Source organism: Schistocerca nitens, chromosome 2, assembly GCF_023898315.1.
Source record: "Schistocerca nitens isolate TAMUIC-IGC-003100 chromosome 2, iqSchNite1.1, whole genome shotgun sequence".
Lineage (NCBI taxonomy): Eukaryota > Metazoa > Arthropoda > Insecta > Orthoptera > Acrididae > Schistocerca > Schistocerca nitens.
The window spans coordinates 330,782,239-330,803,639 of NC_064615.1; the positions used below are offsets into that span (position 1 = coordinate 330,782,239).

A 21,401-nucleotide genomic window follows, 5' to 3' on the forward strand; every position below is an offset into this window, starting at 1 on the left:
TATTGCTAGACGCAGTTATACACGGAAAAAAATTGCATGTAATTTGAAAACATGGAAGGCAAGCCAGTAGCACTATCACTAAGGTAGGTAGCGTTAGGTTCATTGTGAGTTCATTTGGTGGGGAACCGTTAACGTCACTGGATTCAACAGCTGTGTAGTTCTGTTTCGCATCCATTCGTGACACGTTGACATTTCTTTTGTTGTCAATTGTCACATTGCGCGTGATGACTATTATTCTCTTCAAAAGTGTAGTCTATCGACTGTATGAGCGGCGTGAAAAGCTAAGCGTTGCATAAAATAAGAAACGAGTTGTTAAATGAAGAAAGGAAAATGTTAGCAAAACAGACAGATTTGGCTTTTTTTCTGTGGGTAAAAATGTACATTTGAATCGCAGGGTGGTTAGTAATGACGTTGATTGCCGAGGTTGAATTGAAACACCAGTTAATGAAAACGTTGATGGCGGTGACGTGTGGCGACATTTGTGGTAGCGTTTGTTGTCGTCGAAGCGACATTCTTGTTGGTGTTTTGATGCAGAAATGGCGTTAAAAACGATAAGTTTCAAGGTGTGATGACAAATTTCTAAATTCATTTTTATATTCATGGTTTCACATCGAAATACATTTACTTGTTTTTTCCTTGCTCTGAAAAAACTCATAGGATTGATTTGTTTCGTTATTATTCTAAGCTAAAAATAGCTATTGCGTTTTCACCCTGCGTAGCCGCTCCCATCCAAAACCGGACATCATGTTAAGTCGAAATGGTTCCTTTCCTTGCCGCGATACGTTTTTACTTTTCACAGCACGAAAATTGATTGTAATCTATAAGAAGAAAAATAACTTTTAAAGCGGAGTCTATGATATGTTTCTTTTAAGGGATTCCATTATTTATTACATTTATTCTAATACGGAATCTTAATTTTGTAGGCAATAAAAATGCTTGAACAAAAGCGTTGGAAGTCAGAAACAAACAGTGGGAGGAGGGGCGCCGACAAGTCCAGTTCAGGAGCGCTTCCCTATATAAACCTGGCCCTGCACACATTCTTGAGTTTGGCGTCAGGTTGGAAAATTACAGAAATGCAGTTGTACTACTAGACATAAAATGATAGTTAACCACTTGTTTGCACTAAAAATATTTGATTCTGTCCTTTAATTTAATTCATCGCCCTTAGACCCTCATATACTTTTATGTCTTTTTGTGCAACAATCCTGGCTGTGATCATACGCACAGCTGATTAATCTCCAAGAATTTGGATAGTGCAAAGCGGCAGAGTCAAGAGCTGTTCCAAACATTTGAGTCTGTTTTGATCATTGCGCTTGCACTGAGGGAGGCCGTGATTTACATCAGTACTTGTTACGTCGTCACAATGACAGTAGGATGTGTCTTAATACGCCGATATTATTTTCCTTGATTTGCTGAACTGTGCAAACCATGGCTGCCACACCGTAAACATCTGTCAACTTGAATGGGTTTTGCTTCTTGTATTTTCTCTTTTATTCCTCAGTGGCAATTGAAACTGGGCTCAGCAGGGCAGCTTCGCGCATCTTCCGTAACCAGTCAAATGATGCGCTTATGTTCAAGTTCTTATGGGAACACGAACGCTTCAGTTTTGCTGCACTCACGCTAAGAACTATGGCGTGTTGTGGCAGCCTGTTGAACTTCGCGTTTGACAGTTGGCGACGAGGCTAGCAAGCGGCATAGATTATCTCGTATGAAGATTACGATCATTGAAAAAAGATGTAACACGTTCCCACTGGAGATATGAAACGAACATGGACGTGGATTGGGACGAAATGAGTGATGTCATAACTAGCACATGAAAGCCTACTATTTGTAATAATAAAATGAAAGTAAATGGTACGTCTGAGGTTAAAAGTACAAAAGCATGGGTAACAATGCAAACCTCTCCAGACATTTTTCATTCAACCAAGGCCCTCGTGCATTTCCACATGACAAAGTATTAAGTATCATGTAATATTTTCAAGCGTTTTGCTACTGTGTCAAAATAAAATAAATTGTTAAACTATTTAATCATTCACATTCACCAGGGACAAAGTATCGTTCTTTCCATTGCCTCAGACTATCAAAAGTATGCAACAATAAACTGTGAAATTTTCCACACGAATATTATCTCTTTCTCTAGGTAATATTCCATCCATGTCTGTACATGATGTTGAATAGTTATGTATTTTAATTATTTTTTTATTTCTAATCCATTTGTTGACAGTTTTCGTTGTATAGATGTGGTCACACATGAAACAGACACACACAATTTAGCAAAATGTAAATTATTACTGTATGATAAATGCCCAATCACTAAAAATATACCAGTACTTTATTTATGGGTGACTATCATTTGTGTGGCTTTAGAATGCTGTTTTGTGCAATACTTAATTTACTTCTGAGTCAATTGCTAAATCATTCGTCATATGTAGCCTATAATGAAGAGATAAAAGTTAAGAAATATGTGATTGCAATGAAAATGTGAGACTGCCTTGATGATCTATATGAAGGTCATGTCATATAAATGCTGAAAAAGCAAGATATGCAGAGCCAGAATTGCTGCTGAGATGAATTTCAATGCATCTTCTAAGGTAAGTAACACATTGTTTTCTTTTCAAGTCGCATTCCTCCAAGGAGAACACCAGAAGGTATTAGTATATAAAATGCATATTAATTCTTGTTGCTTAAGTACTTGAATGGGGCAAGTACTATATATGCACTCTGAGAAGGTACTCTGCAATGTAGCTTTGAAGGTGGTGTATCATTACAAATTGAAAAACTTCAATTGGTGTTGATTGCTTGCCAATTTTGTTTGTTAGTGCCTCAAACATTTCAGTAAATAAGATGTTTTTAAACTTAGTTACACATAACATTTCAGCGATCATTAATTTTGTGTGTAACTTCAACTTTCATGGACAGACATAATAAACAAACTATTCTCTGCTTGTTGAAGTTGGTATTTAGTTAGTACCAGTCAATGTTGTGCAACTTCAGTCAATTCTGAAATTTCTGTCGGCAACCACAGTGAGAGCTTCTTAGCATGTACATACAGTATGTCACCATTACATCACTGATATGACAATTTATATGATGATTTACTAATCTTCAAAGTTTTTTGATGTACACTCTTACTCTAAACGAAATACTGTAATGCTTTTCCCAAACTGTAGGCGCCTGTACAGAATTAACGGTACTGAAGTTTACTGAAATTTTAATTTGTAATACAATTTAATTATTTAATCTTCATGTTTAGGGGATCTACAGGGTAAAAAATTGAAAGAAACATTCATGTCATCTTGGTCATTACTATTTCTGTCCTGAAAAGGAAGCTGGCTGTTCCTATATATTACTCTACAGAGTTGTTAGCTAGCTTACACAAGGCCACTGTGGCTTTGCAAACTACGTAGTAAAGCTGAAAGAGAGACAATCATTAGTTTCCACTGACTCAATAATATGTAAAGTTTCCGATGCATTTCAAATACTTAATTAAATGGGAAATGATGTAAAAATGAAGTGGAATGTTGTGGACTTACAAAAATCTAAAATTGACCAGGGGCAATTAAAACTTAGTGAGATGAATGTCAATGCATTTATCATGGATCAAACAAGCAATCCTTCTTAACAAACAAGCCTATACATCTTTTAATTAATTTACAAATGATGATTTGTTCCCATACTGTTGACTTTAGAGCGTAAACTGTTTCTGTGCTTGTGAGTAAAAGAAATGAAAAGAAGTATATATTGATAATATAAGTCATAGGCTTCCACAGCCAATGCCAGTTTGAATGAAACACTAAAAATAAGTAAAATACTGACATTTTGACCATCTTGGAAGTGGTCCTCATCAAGGTGACAAACTGCTGGATTCTGTCTGTTCTCCTTTATTGTTATTTTAATCCCCCACAAAATGGGTGGCTGAAGACAGATAAAACAACCACTCTTCAGCCAAACATTACATGTGTTTGAAAGATGATTAAAAGATATAAAAAAGATGGCATTAATAGATGATTTTTTAAAAGGACATTGGAAGCCAATATTTATGATGATGATTCTGGTGATAGTCTTCCCCTGTATACCACTTGTTTCAATTGTCAGGTGAACACCAGTGTCGCACTCTAGGGTGCCAGTGGAACAATTTGAAGTAAAAGTAGAGTACTACTTGTGCTACTCTGACAGAAGATTCGTAGGCAATAATGAATCAGCAGCTTGTACCCAGAGGTAATACATTGTTCTCTTGTGGCTGCATGTTAACAGCATTCAGTCTGAGATGTGGAGCTTATGACTAGCTAACAAATGCTGTTTGCTGCTCTGGGATCACTGGCAGGCCATCAGTAACTTTTAGCCATCCTCTCTGTTCATGCTGTTAGGGCATTTTAATTATTTCAATAGCTTCCCTTATTTTTCACTGCTGAGCAAGCACACTTAGTCCTTGAAAATTAAAAGTTCAGCCACTGACCTGGTGGTGGTCAGCCACAGTTGATTTGTTGTGTTAGTGCAGCTACATGTGGCATTCATTGATGAGTAATAACCAGTCTGCCGGTTTCGCCAATGTAGAATTTGTCACATTTGCATTGAAGTTCATAGATGCCTCAGTGTGGAAAGCATCCTTCATGGGAAGAATCCTTCCTGGGCAACACATCTCAGATCTTGCGGCATACTCAACACAGGGCCTTACCTGACATGGTGTTCTTTTGTGGTGGATGGTGGTGCAACTCCACAGGCAGACATCTGTTGGTGTGTCTTGGTTTCGTGTACACTTGGTGTCCTAATTTTGCTGCTAGACGTTCTCTACGTTGCTACGTCCAGAAAAGGATTTGCTCCATTATTTTCTATTTCTATCATGAACTGTATGTTTTTACATGAGCCAGTGAGGTGCTGTGAGAAATCTACATATTTTTTGGTATCATTGAGGAGCACACCAATCATATGTAATATTTTAATAATAAAATAAATTATAAATGTCATCCATTTTAGAGCCTGTGATCTGATGATGGTCATCTGGACTGAAACCAGTTACCGAAATTTAAAATACATAGTTTATTACAGTCTGGATTGCTTTCTATTATTAATAGAAATCTGCAGAGTTCAGCTTCCCAGTAAGGCTACATGATAAATTTGTTGTCCACGTACCTCAGCCAACAGGGTGGACGCAGCAGCCCGGAACAGACAGCTGTAAGTTCCACACTGCTGTGCCCACTTTGTTAGCTGAAGTATGTGGATGACAAGTTTGTCATATGGCCACATGAGGAAGCAGAACTATGCAGATTTCATCAGCACCTCAACAGCTTGCATAAAAATGAACATTTCACATTAGGAGTAGAAATAACAAAGCAGTTGCTTTTCTGGATGTAGAAGTGCACTGGACATGTAGCAGCAAATTAGGACATGAAGCAAAGTGTTCAAGAAACTGATTACACCAACTGAATGCTGTGCTACATACACTCCTGGAAATTGAAATAAGAACACCGTGAATTCATTGTCCCAGGAAGGGGAAACTTTATTGACACATTCCTGGGGTCAGATACATCACATGATCACACTGACAGAACCACAGGCACATAGACACAGGCAACAGAGCATGCACAATGTCGGCACTAGTACAGTGTATATCCACCTTTCGCAGCAATGCAGGCTGCTATTCTCCCATGGAGACGATCGTAGAGATGCTGGATGTAGTCCTGTGGAACGGCTTGCCATGTCATTTCCACCTGGCGCCTCAGTTGGACCAGCGTTCGTGCTGGACGTGCAGACCGCGTGAGACGACGCTTCATCCAGTCCCAAACATGCTCAATGGGGGACAGATCCGGAAATCTTGCTGGCCAGGGTAGTTGACTTACACCTTCTAGAGCACGTTGGGTGGCACGGGATACATGCGGACGTGCATTGTCCTGTTGGAACAGCAAGTTCCCTTGCCGGTCTAGGAATGGTAGAACGATGGGTTCGATGACGGTTTGGATGTACCGTGCACTATTCAGTGTCCCCTCGACGATCACCAGTGGTGTACGGCCAGTGTAGGAGATCGCTCCCCACACCATGATGCCGGGTGTTGGCCCTGTGTGCCTCAGTCGTATGCAGTCCTGATTGTGGTGCTCACCTGCACGGTGCCAAACACGCATACGACCATCATTGGCACCAAGGCAGAAGCGACTCTCATCGCTGAAGACGACACGTCTCCATTCGTCCCTCCATTCACGCCTGTCGCGACACCACTGGAGGCGGGCTGCATGATGTTGGGGCGTGAGCGGAAGACGGCCTAACGGTGTGCGGGACCGTAGCCCAGCTTCATGGAGACGGTTGCGAATGGTCCTCGCCGATACCCCAGGAGCAACAGTGTCCCTAATTTGCTGGGAAGTGGCGGTGCGGTCCCCTACGGCACTGCGTAGGATCCTACGGTCTTGGCGTGCATCCGTGCGTCGCTGCGGTCCGGTCCCAGGTCGACGGGCACGTGCACCTTCCGCCGACCACTGGCGACAACATCGATGTACTGTGGAGACCTCACGCCCCACGTGTTGAGCAATTCGGCGGTACGTCCACCCGGCCTCCCGCATGCCCACTATACGCCCTCGCTCAAAGTCCATCAACTGCACATACGGTTCACGTCCACGCTGTCGCGGCATGCTACCAATGTTAAAGACTGCGATGGAGCTCCGTATGCCACGGCAAACTGGCTGACACTGACGGCGGCGGTGCACAAATGCTGCGCAGCTAGCGCCATTTGACGGCCAACACCGCGGTTCCTGGTGTGTCCGCTGTGCCGTGCGTGTGATCATTGCTTGTACAGCCCTCTCGCAGTGTCCGGAGCAAGTATGGTGGGTCTGACACACCGGTGTCAATGTGTTCTTTTTTCCATTTCCAGGAGTGTACATCAACAGTTCGAGCTCACTGGATTAGCGATGCTAACAACCTCCAACACAAACTGAATGAGTCTGCACAACATTCCATGTGAATGGAAATAGCAACAAAAACATGCGAGCTGTGAGGTGTGTTGAAGATAAAATAGTCAAAGGAACAGCACCCCCTCTCCCTGCTGCTCACTTACCTAATATGAGACTGTGTAGGCTAGATGCTGCATCACAGAGGAATTAAACCAATATTTCACAGAATATCTACACAGCTTTTATACTATTTATGATACTTTCACCTTTAACATGCCCTCACTTGGTGGCAGGATACAAATCAAGAGGTTCAGGGTTCATTCTAAGTTGTTGATGTTGTGGTCTTCAGTCCTGAGACCGGTTTGTTGCAGCTCTCCATGCTACTCTATCCTGTGCAAGCTTCTTCATCTCCCAGTACCTACTGCAACCTACATCCTTCTGAATCTGCTTAGTGTATTCATCTCTTGGTCTCCCTCTACGATTTTTACCCTCCACGCTGCCCTCCAATACTAAACTGGTGATCCCTTGATGCCTCAGAACATGTCCTACCAATGGACCCCTTCTTCTAGTCAAGTTGTGCCACAAACTTCTCTTCTCCCCAATCCTATTCAATACTTCCTCATTAGTTATGTGATCTACCCATCTAATCTTCAGCATTCTTCTGTAGCACCACATTTCAATAGCTTCTATTCTCTTCTTGTCCACACTATTTATCGTCCATGTTTCACTTCCATACATGTCTACACTCCATACAAATACTTTCAGAAACTACTTCCTGACACTTAAACCTATACTCGATGTTAACAAATTTCTCTTCTTCAGAAATGCTTTCCTTGCCATTGCCAGTCTACATTTTATATCCTCTCTACTTCGACAATCATCAGTTATTTTGCTCCCCAAATAGCAGAACTCCTTTACTACTTTAAGTGTCTCATTTCCTAATCTAATTCCCTCAGCATCACCCGAGTTAATTTGACTACATTCCATTATCCTTGTTTTGCTTTTGTTGATGTTCATCTTATACCATCCATTCAAGACACTGTCCATTCCGTTGAACTGCTCTTCCAAGTCCTTTGCTGTCTCTGACAGAATTGCAGTGTCATCGGCGAACCTCAAAGTTTTAATTTCTTCTCTATGGATTTTAATACCTACTCCAAATTTTTCTTTAGTTTCCTTTACTGCTTGCTCAATATACAGATTGAACAACATCGGGGAGAGGCTACAACCCTGTCTCACTCCCTTCCCAACCACTGCTTCCCTTTGATGTCCCTCGACTCTTATAACTCCCATCTGGTTTCTGTACAAATTGTAAATAGCTTTTCGCTCCCTGTAATTTACCCCTGCCACCTTCAGAATTTGAAAGAGAGTATTCCAGTCAACATTGTCAAAAGCTTTCTCTAAGTCTACAAATGCTAGGAACATAGGTTTGCCTTTCCTTAATCTAGCTTATAAGATAAGTCGTAGGGTCAGTTTTGCCTCACGTGTTCCAATATTTCTACGGAATCCCAACCGATCTTCCCTGAGGTCTGCTTCTACTAGTTTTTCTATTTGTCTGTAAAGAATTCGTGTTAGTATTTAGCAGCCGTGACTTATTAAACTGATAGTTCGGTAATGTTCACATCTGTCAACACCTGCTTTATTTGAGATTGGAATTATTATATTCTTCTTGAAGTCTGAGGGTATTTCGCCTCTCTCATACATCTTGCTCACCAGATGGTAGAGTTTTGTCAGGGCTTGCTCTCCCAAGGTTATCAGTAGTTCTAATGGAATGTTGTCTACTCCCAGGGCCTTGTTTCGACTTAGGTCTTTCAGTGCTCTGTCAAACACTTTACGCAGTATCATTTCATCTTGATCTACATCCTCTTCCATTTCCATAATATTGTCCTCAAGAACATCGCCCTTGTATAGACCCTCTATACACTCCTTTCACTTTTCTGCTTTCCCTTCGTTGCTTAGAACTGGGTTTCCATCTGAGCTCTTGATATTCATGCAAGTGGTTCTCTTTTCTCCATGGGCGCTGATGACCCCGCTGTTTAGTGCCCGTAAACCCCAAAAACACACACACACTTTTCTCCAAAGGTCTCGTTAATTTTCCTGTAGGCAGTATCTATCTTACCCCCTAGTGAGATAAGCCTCTACATCCTTACATTTGTCCTCTAGCCATCCCTGCTTAGCCATTTTGCACTTCCTGTCGATCTCATTTTTGAGACGTTTGTATTCATTTTTGCCTGCTTCATTTACTGCATTTTTATATTTTCTCCTTTCATCAATTAAATTCAATATTTCTTCTGTTACCCGAGGATTTCTACTAGCCCTCGTCTTTTTAACTACTTGATCCTCTGCTGCCTTCACCACTTCATCCCTCAAAGCTACCCATTCTTCTTCTACTGTATTTCTTTCCCCCATTCTTGTCAATTGTTCCCTTATGCTCTCCCTGAAACTCTGTACAACCTCTGGTTTGGTCAGTTTGTCCAGATCCCATCTCTTTAAATTCCCACCTTTTTGCAGTTTCTTCAATTTTAATCTACAGTTCATGTGGTCAGAGTCCACATCTGCCCCTGGAAATGTCTTACAATTTAAAACCTGGTTCGTAAATCTCTGTCTTACCATTATATAATCTGTCTGAAACCTGTCAGTATCTCCAGGCTTCTTCCATGTATACAATCTTCTTTTATGATTCTTGAACCAAGTGTTAGCTATGATTAGGTTGTGCTCTGTGCAAAATTCTACCAGGCGGCTTCCTCTTTCGTTTCTTACCCCCAATCCATATTCACCTTCTCTCCCTTTTCCTACTGATGAATTCCAGTCACCCATGGCTATTAAATTTTCATCTCCCTTCACTATCTGAATAATTTCTTTTATTTCATCATACATTTCTTCAATTTCTTCGTCATCTGCAGAGCTAGTTGGCATATAAACTTGTACTACTGTGGTAGGCGTGGGCTTCGTATCTATCTTGGCCACAATAACGCGTTCACTATGCTGTTAGTAGTAGCTTACCCTCATTCCTATTTTCCTATTCATTATTAAACCTATTCCTGCATTACCCCTATTTGATTTTGTGTTTATAACCCTGTAGTCACCTGACCAGAAGTTTTGTTCCTCCTGCCACCGAACTTGACTAATTCCCACTATATCTAACTTTAACCTATCCATTTCCCTTTTTAAATTTTCTAACCTATCTGCCCGATTAAGGGAACTGACATTCCACTCTGATCCGTAGAACGCCAGTTTTATTTCTTCTGATAACAACATCCTTTCGAGTAGTCCCCGCCCGGAGATCCGAATGGGGGACTATTTTACCTCCGGAATGTTTTACCCAAGAGGACGCCATCATCATTTAACCATACATTAAAGCTGCATGCCCTCGGGAAAAATTACGGCCGTAGTTTCCCCTTGCTTTCAGCCGTTCGCAGTACCAGCACAGCAAGGCCGTTTTGATTAGCGTTACAAGGCCAGATCAGTCAATCATCCAGACTGTTGCCCCTGCAACTACTTAAAAGGCTGCTGCCCCTCTTCAGGAAACACAAGTTTGTCTGGCCTCTCAACAGATACCCCTCTGTTGTGGTTGCACCTACGGTACGGCTATATGTATCGCTGAGGCACGCAAGCCTCCCCACCAACGGCAAGGTCCGTGGTTCATGGGGTTAGGCATTCTAAGTAGGTTTTAGTATATTTTTCATGTCATAATTTTTTTCAACTCAGGCAGTGACTTACTAATGTAAAAAATGCCAGGTCAGCTTGGTGTGGAGTTCACATTGAACTGTAGGTCCCTCCTATAACTAACTGGTTAAGTCAGCTCACCTGTCAGATGAAGGCAATGGCACACCACTTCTAATAGGACTAAGGCTAGTAAGCACTGTGGTGTTCAAACTAATCTTTACTTAACTTTAGTAGCATACTTTTTGTTGTTATACTGATTTAAGTGGTATAATGTCTGCTTAATTCTCCTACAGTGATACGGAATTGAACTGTGTCGGAGTGCTGTTGACCATACAGTTGTGTGTCTGGAACCTGAATAACTCATCCTGAACACTAGATAAGGACACGCAGCTTACCAGGAATTTATTCTTGTATAGCATTAATCATGATTCAAGTGAAATTAACTTTTATTACTAACAGTAAATATTATTATGGAGCAGAGGCACTAGCAGTTGAGTTTGAGTATTCCAATGTCTTTGATAGGGCAATCACCTTTTTTACATAATATTTTTTCATACTGCTGATTTTTGATGAATAGAGATCTCTCTCTACCGTAATTGGCAAATTGATGATTTTTCCCTGTTTAACTGTAAAAGATATAGTATTAAGTTATTATAATTTCAAAAAAGAAAATGTAGGAAGCACAATCAATTAATATGATTTTTAAATATTATTTTGTTGTTGCAGGAATATTGCCACTTCAAAGTTCCAGCCAACATATGCCAGGCAAGCATTCCCATGCTTCGATGAGCCAGGCTTTAAGGCGAGGTTTTCTGTACGAATTGTACGTCCTACTGAGGGCTACCATGCTCTCTCCAACATGAATGTTGAGGTGAGTATTACCTGTTGTATCTTCACAAATCAGTTAATAATTTCATCAGGAGATTTAAATCTACAGAAATGCTTTCAGCCTTCTTGCTATGATTGCTATAACTGTCATCAATGATTTACTTTAGGGCATTTGCAGTCCAAAGGATTGCTTCCTTTTATTGATGTTTTCCACTTGTACTATCACAATTTCTATTAGGACCTTGAGTCTATGGTGTCAGGTTTTAAGCTTCTGACAACTTACGAAAATAACAACAAACCATTTACAGTCTTTGTTTGTACCATGATCATACCTCAAAAGACAAAATATGTGAAAAAGACTAGCAGACTGTGAAATGAAATTTTTGAGAGGAATGGCTGGATACACCAAATTAAATCGCAAGTGGAACTCAACCTGCATTATACATGGAATTACCAAAACGATTGGAGAAAACATCTACAAGAAATGAGCTCAAAGAGGATCCCAAAATTTATGCTATACTACCACCACAATGGTGTAAGATCATTAGTCAACCAAGGGATAGATAACAAGAGAACTTCTCGATTAGACTGCAACAGACTGAGAGGCCTAATACTTGGACGGAAGAAGGAAGAAGAAGACCAGAATGCGGGCTGTCAGTCTACGTCTGCATCAATTTCCATTTCAGAGTAGAAAAAGTAGGCAACTAATACTTTTATGAGAGTGTATTCTTGGATGATATTTAATGTAAAACTAAACTGATTGTAAATATTAACTTGATGTAAATTTCTACTGATTACTTTTTGAAGTATTTAGTGTGAGTGCAAATCTGAAAATTTTTCAGTGATACAAATGATAAATATGCAATAGTAGAAAAAAAACTGCACATCATAAAGTCTAGTGCAGAATTATTTTTACAAAAAAATACTCAAACAAACTTAAAACTCAGAATCCTCAAATACTACTATATATCAAAAAACATCCAACAGTGATACTACCCAAGCTGCCATATAATTTTGTTCCGCACGAATGTCTGCTAACAAATCAGCTTCATTGTTTGCATATGACTTATGCTGATTCTGGCATAAGAAGCCCAGAGTTAAAGATAAAATAAATAATACTCTATCTGCATTTTCTCTGTGACTTTCCAATTTATGATTTTCAAGCAGTGAAAGTAGGAAGTCATTCAACAGGCATGGTATTTGTATCCATATTCTCCAACCTTTCCAGTGAAACTATACCTTTTCAGAGTAGCAGCCGTAGCACCAATTTCAAATTTTTCTCTTTTATTTTTGTATTTCTATGGGAGACGATACTTATATTTTAGTAATACATGTACAAATTATGCACACTTGTTGATTTATGCAATAATTTAAACTGCGATTGCATGAAATATTTTTAAAGAGTTATTCAAACTGCAGTCTGTTGTAGCACTACTATGCATTTGCTGTATGTTGTTGCAGAGTGAACTGAATGATTCTCCAGATACTGGTTTCACAACAGTCCAGTTTGCAGAGTCAGTTCCCATGGTAACATACCTTGCTTGCTTCATTGTGAGTGACTTCCAGCGTCTAGCCCCGGTGCCTATACTGAATGCAGATGGCACTACATTTCCATTTAGTGTCTACTCAAGTCCTGCCCAAGTCAGCAAGACAGCATTTGCACTGGAAGATGGGGTTGCAATTACAAAATACTATATCAGCTACTTTGGCATTGGCTACCCTCTGCCAAAGCTTGGTGAGAAATTGCTTCACATATCTAAACACTAAATATAATAGTTAACGCTATTTTGTCGAAAGACGACATGTTGAGAAACGTGGCTGTTGTACTTAAGGTTTATAATTTATATAAAAAACAGCTACATGTAAACCATACATGTGGCTGGTAGCTGTTTTTTATATAAATTATAAACCTTAAATATAATAGTATTTGTTCAATATTACTGTTTACTGATGAAAATGATTGAAAATTATGTTAAGAATATCTGTCACTTTGTGATCCATGTCCATGTTCAATCTTCACTACTTTTTCTCCCATATCTTACCAAAACAATGAAAAATGTAGTTTTAATTAATTTCTTCCTTTTTTCCTATATGATACTTAATATTGCTGTTATCTTTTACACATGAATTCCCATGCAACAAAGGCAAGCCTAATACTTTACCAGTGTTTGGAGTGATAACACACAAAGGAATTATTACTTTCTGTATTTTTTAATACAAGTTTTTAACCTGCTCATATATTGAAGGTATGAGGGTGAGTCAATTATTATCCGCAATTTAGATATATTTTTGTTTATTTGGTAGTACTGTAGTTTTATGTTCAAGATGGATGGTTTGTTTATTCGTTGTTATATCTTTGCAATTTTCAAGCTGCTAGGTTAGTTTCATTATCACTGCCGTGCTGTTAATCGTGGCTGTTCCACTGTCTATTTGCACCAAAGAAGAGCAACGTTCAGTGATCCGTTTGTTGTGGTCGGAAGGTGTATCAGGCTGAAATTCATCATAGACTTTCGGTACAGTACAAGCCAGACAACCATTTACCACCACAAATTAGGAAACCATTGAGTGTTCACGTGAAATGATTCTCTTAGACAGATGATTAACTATTTATGAAGTGGCACATTGTCTACAAATTAGTCACGGTTCTGCCTACAAAATCATCCACAACAGGCTTGAGTTTCATAAAGTTTGTGCAAGATGGGTCCCAAAACAACTCACACAATTGCATAAACAAACGCGATTGGACATCTGCAAAAAACATTTGGATCGCTATAGTAATGAAGGGGACAACTTCTTAGACAGGATCATTACTGGTGATGAAACATGGATCCATCATTACGAGCTGGAGAGTAAATGGCAGAGTATGGAATGGAAACATCCAAATTCGTGCGTGCAAGAAAAAGTTCAAGACCCAACGTCTACAGGAAAACTGATTCTTACTGTTTTTTGGGACGCACAAGGTCCAGTACTGGAACATTACGGGGGAAGGGGCACAACAATAAACAGTGTATGCTACAGTGAGATGCTTACTGCCTGGCTAAAGCCTGCAATTCGTAGTAAATGCTGAGGATTGCTGTCAAAAGGTATTGCGTTGTTGCACGACAATGCCCATGGCATACAGCTGAAACGCTCCAGAAACTCAAATTTGAAGTACTGGATCATCCTCCATATAGTCCTGATCTTGCCCCTTCTGACTATCACTTGTTTGGTCCACTCAAACAGGCATTAAGGGGCTGTTGATTTGCCTTGTACGAAGCAGTGAAAGAAGAAGTGCATTCCTAGCTTGCAGCTCAACCGAGAACCTTCTTTTTTGAGGGCGTCAGGAAGCTTGTACAATGATGAACCAAGTGCGTTGAAACACAAGGAGACTATGTGATGTTCTTGAAAGTTTTGATTACAATAAAATTTTATAACTACTTTGCAGATAATAATTGACTCACCCTCGTATATGACACTTTTTTTTATTCACCCATCTGTAAGCTTGTACATCCAGTCAATATGGTCACGAATATTAGCAAAAAAAACTTTAATATTCGGAATTGACACATTGGAGAAAACATAGTTAAATGTAGTATGGAAAGTTCCAGTAGAATGTAAGTAATTTAGGCATAAAGGAGACCACTCATTGAATAGCAGAGGTGTTGAATCATTGACATGCACAAAGAAAAGAATGAAGATGTGCTAGCTTGCAGACAGATTCTACACACACACACACACACACACACACACACACACACACACACACCTGTGTACATGTATCTGTCTGAAAAATAGCAACAAGTTTTCATCTCTTTTTCATGTGCTGGTTAGTGAGTCAGTACTTCTACTATTGCATTCTTGAATGAAAGTACAATCACTCATACAAATTAATCAGTAATTTATATTATCTTTCAAACATTTTTCAAAATTATTAACATTAGCATCTGCATAAGGTACAGATTTACATGCCATATATAAAATAGAGGGAAACATTCCACGCAGGAAAAATATACACTCCTGGAAATTGAAATAAGAACACCGTGAATTCATTGTCCCAGGAAGGGGAAACTTTATTGACACATTCCTGGGGTCAGATACATCACATGATCACACGGACAGAACCACAGGCACATAGACACAGGCAACAGAGCATGCACAATGTCGGCACTAGTACAGTGTATATCCACCTTTCGCAGCAATGCAGGCTGCTATTCTCCCATGGAGACGATCGTAGAGATGCTGGATGTAGTCCTGTGGAACGGCTTGCCATGACATTTCCACCTGGCGCCTCAGTTGGACCAGCGTTCGTGCTGGACGTGCAGACCGCGTGAGACGACGCTTCATCCAGTCCCAAACATGCTCAATGGGGGACAGATCCGGAGATCTTGCTGGCCAGGGTAGTTGACTTACACCTTCTAGAGCACGTTGGGTGGCACGGGATACATGCGGACGTGCATTGTCCTGTTGGAACAGCAAGTTCCCTTGCCGGTCTAGGAATGGTGGAACGATGGGTTCGATGACGGTTTGGATGTACCGTGCACTATTCAGTGTCCCCTCGACGATCACCAGTGGTGTACGGCCAGTGTAGGAGATCGCTCCCCACACCATGATGCCGGGTGTTGGCCCTGTGTGCCTCGGTCGTATGCAGTCCTGATTGTGGTGCTCACCTGCACGGCGCCAAACACGCATACGACCATCATTGGCACCAAGGCAGAAGCGACTCTCATCGCTGAAGACGACACGTCTCCATTCGTCCCTCCATTCACGCCTGTCGCGACACCACTGGAGGCGGGCTGCATGATGTTGGGGCGTGAGCGGAAGACGGCCTAACGGTGTGCGGGACCGTAGCCCAGCTTCATGGAGACGGTTGCGAATGGTCCTCGCCGATACCCCAGGAGCAACAGTGTCCCTAATTTGCTGGGAAGTGGCGGTGCGGTCCCCTACGGCACTGCGTAGGATCCTACGGTCTTGGCGTGCATCCGTGCATCGCTGCGGTCCGGTCCCAGGTCGACGGGCACGTGCACCTTCCGCCGACTGTACTGTGGAGACCTCACGCCCCACGTGTTGAGCAATTCGGCGGTACGTCCACCCGGCCTCCCGCATGCCAACTATACGCCCTCGCTCAAAGTCCGTCAACTGCACATACGGTTCACGTCCACACTGTCGCGGCATGCTACCATTGTTAAAGACTGCGATGGAGCTCCGTATGCCACGGCAAACTGGCTGACACTGACGGCGGCGGTGCACAAATGCTGCGCAGCTAGCGCCATTCGACGGCCAACACCGCGGGTCCTGGTGTGTCCGCTGTGCCGTGCGTGTGATCATTGCTTATACAGCCCTCTCGCAGTGTCCGGAGCAAGTATGGTGGGTCTGACACACCGGTGTCAATGTGTTCTTTTTTCCATTTCCAGGAGTGTATCTAAAAACAAAGATGATGTGACTTACCATACAAAAGCACTGGCAGGTCGATAGATACACAAACAAACACAATCATACACACAAAATTCTAGCTTTTGCAACCAATGGTTGCTTCATCAGGAAAGAGGGAAGGAGAGGGAAAGACGAAAGGATGTGGGTTTTAAGGGAGAGGGTAAGGAATCATTCCAATCCCGGGAGCGGAAAGACTTACCTTAGGGGGAAAAAAGGACAGGTATACACTCGCACATACAAACATATCCATCCACACATATACAGACACAAGCTGTCTGCAAGCTAGCAAAGAGTTGAAACCCTTTGCCTTTAAATATGTCTGCTTGTGTCTGTATATGTGTGGATGGATATGTTTGTATGTGCAAGTGTATACCTGTCCTTTTTTCCCCCTAAGGTAAGTCTTTCCGGAATTGTGCGACAAAAACAAATGTTGGCATGCATGTTTCTTAATCTGAAAGATGATATCTATAAAAAAATTTCACCAGTAGCATAAAAGTGGCATTAATAGTGCTACTATGAGGATAAAAATCAGATTTGCTTTAAATACAGCCACTTGGCTGAAAATGACTTCACCCTCCATCGGTAATGCTGGAATTCAGTATCGTGTTTGCCCTCCCTTAGCCTTGATGACAGCTTGCACTCTTGCAAGCATACGTTCAACCAGGTGCTCGAAGGTTTTTTGGGGAATGGCAGCACATTCTTCATGGAGTGCTGCACTGAGGAGAGGTATCTATGTCGGTCGTGAGGCCTGGCACAAAGTCGGCATTCCAATACATCCCAAATGTATTTGATAGGATTCAGGTCAGGACTTTGTGCAGGCCAGTCCATTATGGGGATGTTATTGTCGTGTAACCACCCTGCCACAGGCTGTGCATTATGAACAGTTGCTTGATCGTGTTGAAAGATGCCATCGCCATACCCGAATGCTCTTCAATAGTGGAAAGCAAGAAGGTGCTTCAAACATTAATGTAGGCCTGTGCTGTGATAGTGCCACACAGAACAACAAGGGGTGCAAGCCCCCTCCACAAGAAACACAACCAAACCATAACACCACCACCTCCAAATTTTACTGTCGGCGCTACACGTGGTGGCAGATGATGTTCACTGGGCATTCACCAAACCCACATCGTGCCATCGTATCGCCACATTGTGTACTGTGATTTGTCACTCCACACAACGTTTTTCCACTGTTCAATCATCTAATGTTTATGATCCTTACACCAAGTGAGGTGTCATTTGGCATTTACCGGCGTGATTTGTGGCTTATGAGCAGCCGTTCGACCATGAAATCCAAGTTTTCTCACCTCCTGCCTAACTGTCACAGTACTTGCAGTTCATCCTGATGCAGTTTGGAATTCCTGTGTGATGGTCTGGATAGATGTCTGCCTATTACACATTACGACCCTCTTCAACTGTCAGCAGTCTCTGTCAGTCAACGGACGAGGTTGACCTGTATGCTTTTGTGTTATATGTGTCCCTTCACATTTCCATTTCACTATCACATCGGAAGCAGTAGGCCTAGGGATGTTTAGGAGTGTGGAAATCTCACATACAGACTTATGACAAAAGTGACCCCAGTCACCTGACCACACATTTAAGTCCATGAGTTCTGCGGAGTGCCCTATTCTGCTCTCACAATGTCTAATGACTACTTAGGTCACTGATATGGAGTACCTGGCAGTAGGTGGCAGCACAGTGCACCTTATATGAAGAAACTTACGTTTTTGTGGATGTCCAAATACTTCTTATCACATAGTGTACTTTAATGGTCATGAGTGTTAATTGCCTTTGAGAATGGACGTGGTGAGTTGACATTAGTCAAGAAAGCTTTTAACATGACGAAGCCCCTAACTGAGTTTGAACGAGATCATGTAATAAGGCTACAAGAAACTGGACGCTCCTGTGATATTGCGGAAAGACTATGTAGCCACTGTACATGACTGCTGACAGCACTGGTTATGAAACGGTCGCAAGAAGACAGGGCTCCGGGCAGCCACTTGACACTACAAAGAGGGAAAATCCTTGTGTTCAGTGTATGGCTCTGATGCATTGTACTGGCTCTGCAGCAGCAATTAGAGCAGCTGTCAGCACCGCAGTGACACAATGAACTGTTACAAATCAGTTACTTCAAGGATGACTCTGAGCCAGACAGCCTGTACCATGCTTTCCACTGACCCCGCAAGAGCTCATTGCAGGGCAGGGTGGATGTCTGTTGTGTTTTCTGATGAAAACCAGTTGAGGGCCTGCAGCCAACCTGTCTGCGTTCTAGATGCATTAGACTTACACCTGGATTTATGCTCAGGGGTGCAATTTTGTGTGACAGCAGGAGAACTCCGTCGTTATCTCACACACCATGACTGCAAATTTGTACATCAGTTTGAAAATTTGGCCTGTTGTGGTGCCATTCATGAAAAGGACTCCAGGGGGTGTTTTCCAACAGTATAATGCGCACTCCATTCTGCTGTTGTAACCCAACATGCTCTACAGAGTGTTGATATGTTACCTTTGCCTGCTCGATCCCCAGATCTGCCTCCAATTGCCACCCACAATCAGCAGTAACTGTCCCTGTACTGATGACCAAGTGCTACAGGCATGGAACTCCATCCCACAAACTGACATCCGGCACCTATACAAGACAGTGCATGCAAGTTTGCATGCTTGCATTCAACCTTCTTGTGGTTACACCAGTTCTCAATTTCCCAGAATTTCACATGTGCAGTGGCTTATCTCTGGGCCTTTAGGAACCCCTTCAGTAACATTCAAGAACTGCAATTTTTCATTGGTGTAGTTTGCGACCATTACAGTGTAGTATCCAATGAGGGAGAGGTCTAAGTCTCAAGTTTCTCCAGTAATATTTTATTGTTTAACTACTTAAATGCCTCACACAGATCAACTAGTATGATACAAGCAGACACTTTTGATTCAGAATAGACTTGCACAAAAGTAGTAGTATTATGAACAGCTTTAACAATTGAGACCTGAAACCGCACTGAGACTGAGTTAAGACATTATTATTTGAAGATATTGCAGATTTTTTTTTCATATGACAATGATTCCTTTTAATAGCAGTTGAGAGATATTAAAAAGAAATGCAGCTACCTAATGCTTGGTAATGTTATTAGTGGAACTCATGCAAAAATAGTAAGAAAATGTCCAAATTTGAGGATCCAATACATTGGTCCAGCTCTTCTAAACTGTATATGCAAGACACCATAAGTGCTCCTCATATTTGGCACAATTCCCAGTTATTTCTGAAAAAACTTTCACTACAATCATTAATGAACATTATTTCACTATGCCCCTCTTTTCAAAACTCTTGTATACCTTAAAAAAAGATTACAAAGATGTAGGTGTTCAACAACTCATCAAGCAAAAGTGTTTTTGGTGTGAAGTGTACAGCAGAATTTTCACCATTTGGATACTACATTTAGACAAGTACTTTGTTTTAATATCTCAAACTGTTTATGAAATATCAGGAATACAGGCTATGCATACTGTTCTAGTTTTCAAAATTTTTGCTTCTTAGTAATTAAGAGTGTTGAGATTTAGCTTTTGGTCATAACTTATTTCAATTATTTCTGAGAATAGTAGTAGTTTTCTTTGACCCTTGTTTATCCATTATTTGTTACAGTCCCTGTTGAGGAAAATGAGAATTCTTCCTCAAAATATTTACTGTTATGAAACATTACCGTAGATTAATTAGATATTCACAACATTCAGCACTTTTTTTTAATTCTGCAGATATGGTTGCCATTCCTGATTATGTGTCTGGAGCGACAGAGCATTGGGGTGTCATCACATTTCGGGAGACTAACCTGTTGTATGATCAGACTATCAGCTCTGTTTCTAACAAGCAGAGAGTTGCAACAGTCATTGCCCATGAGCTGGCGCATATGTGGTTTGGAAACCTCAGTAAGTCATATTAGACATTATACTGTAGCAAACTAAAGATGATGAATCTATTTTGTTTATATCAAAACTTTGCTGCTTAATGTAATTGCCTATTCTTTCCATGATTACTTCACAAAAAAAAGTGAAGCATTGCTTCATTTAATCTTGACAAAAATAAAACTATGATTTTGAAAAATGTCAGCTACTTTGAATTAATGAGGCTACATGTAGACACATTCAGAGTACCAGGTAGGAGGACTGGTGGTGGGCGTAAACACGTTCAGAGCACACAGGGACAGGAACAAAGGTACGTGCAGTAACACATCCAGAGCAGTTAAAGGGTTAAGAATTTCATTAAGCACATTATTGCAGCAATTGTGTTTAGTTATTTGCCTACTTATGTCTGGTGGTGTTTTATTACATCAAGTAGATCATATGTGAAAGTACTACAGTTCATGATGGCACATACTAATCTTATGAGGTTTCAGTAAAGTGATATTTTTTTGTAAAAATACAAAAATCATGGAGCAATAACTAGGATGAAGCTATGTCCCTACTGATTTTGTATCATAATCAGTAAACAAGTGCATCGTGAACTACTCTAAATTTCATCAGTACTAAAATAACGTAAGGCAGTAAGCAGAAAAAAAAAGATAATTTCTATGGTAAATGGTGGACTGGCAGAGCTAATTATTAATGCTGTATTGCTCAAAAGTTAAACATACTAGTATTTGG

General features: G+C 41.0%; 1 protein-coding gene across 3 annotated transcripts in view; it reads left to right on the forward strand.

Moving 5' to 3' along the window:
• Positions 1 to 21,401, forward strand: part of LOC126236128 (glutamyl aminopeptidase-like) — a 470,917-nt gene that overhangs the window by 382,378 nt on the left and 67,138 nt on the right. For all 3 annotated transcript variants that reach the window (XM_049945203.1, XM_049945205.1, XM_049945204.1), the window contains 3 exons: positions 11,265 to 11,409; positions 12,828 to 13,101; positions 20,517 to 20,687. In XM_049945203.1, coding sequence (XP_049801160.1) covers positions 11,265 to 11,409; positions 12,828 to 13,101; positions 20,517 to 20,687 — 590 coding nt within the window. The remainder of the gene's footprint in view (positions 1 to 11,264; positions 11,410 to 12,827; positions 13,102 to 20,516; positions 20,688 to 21,401) is intronic.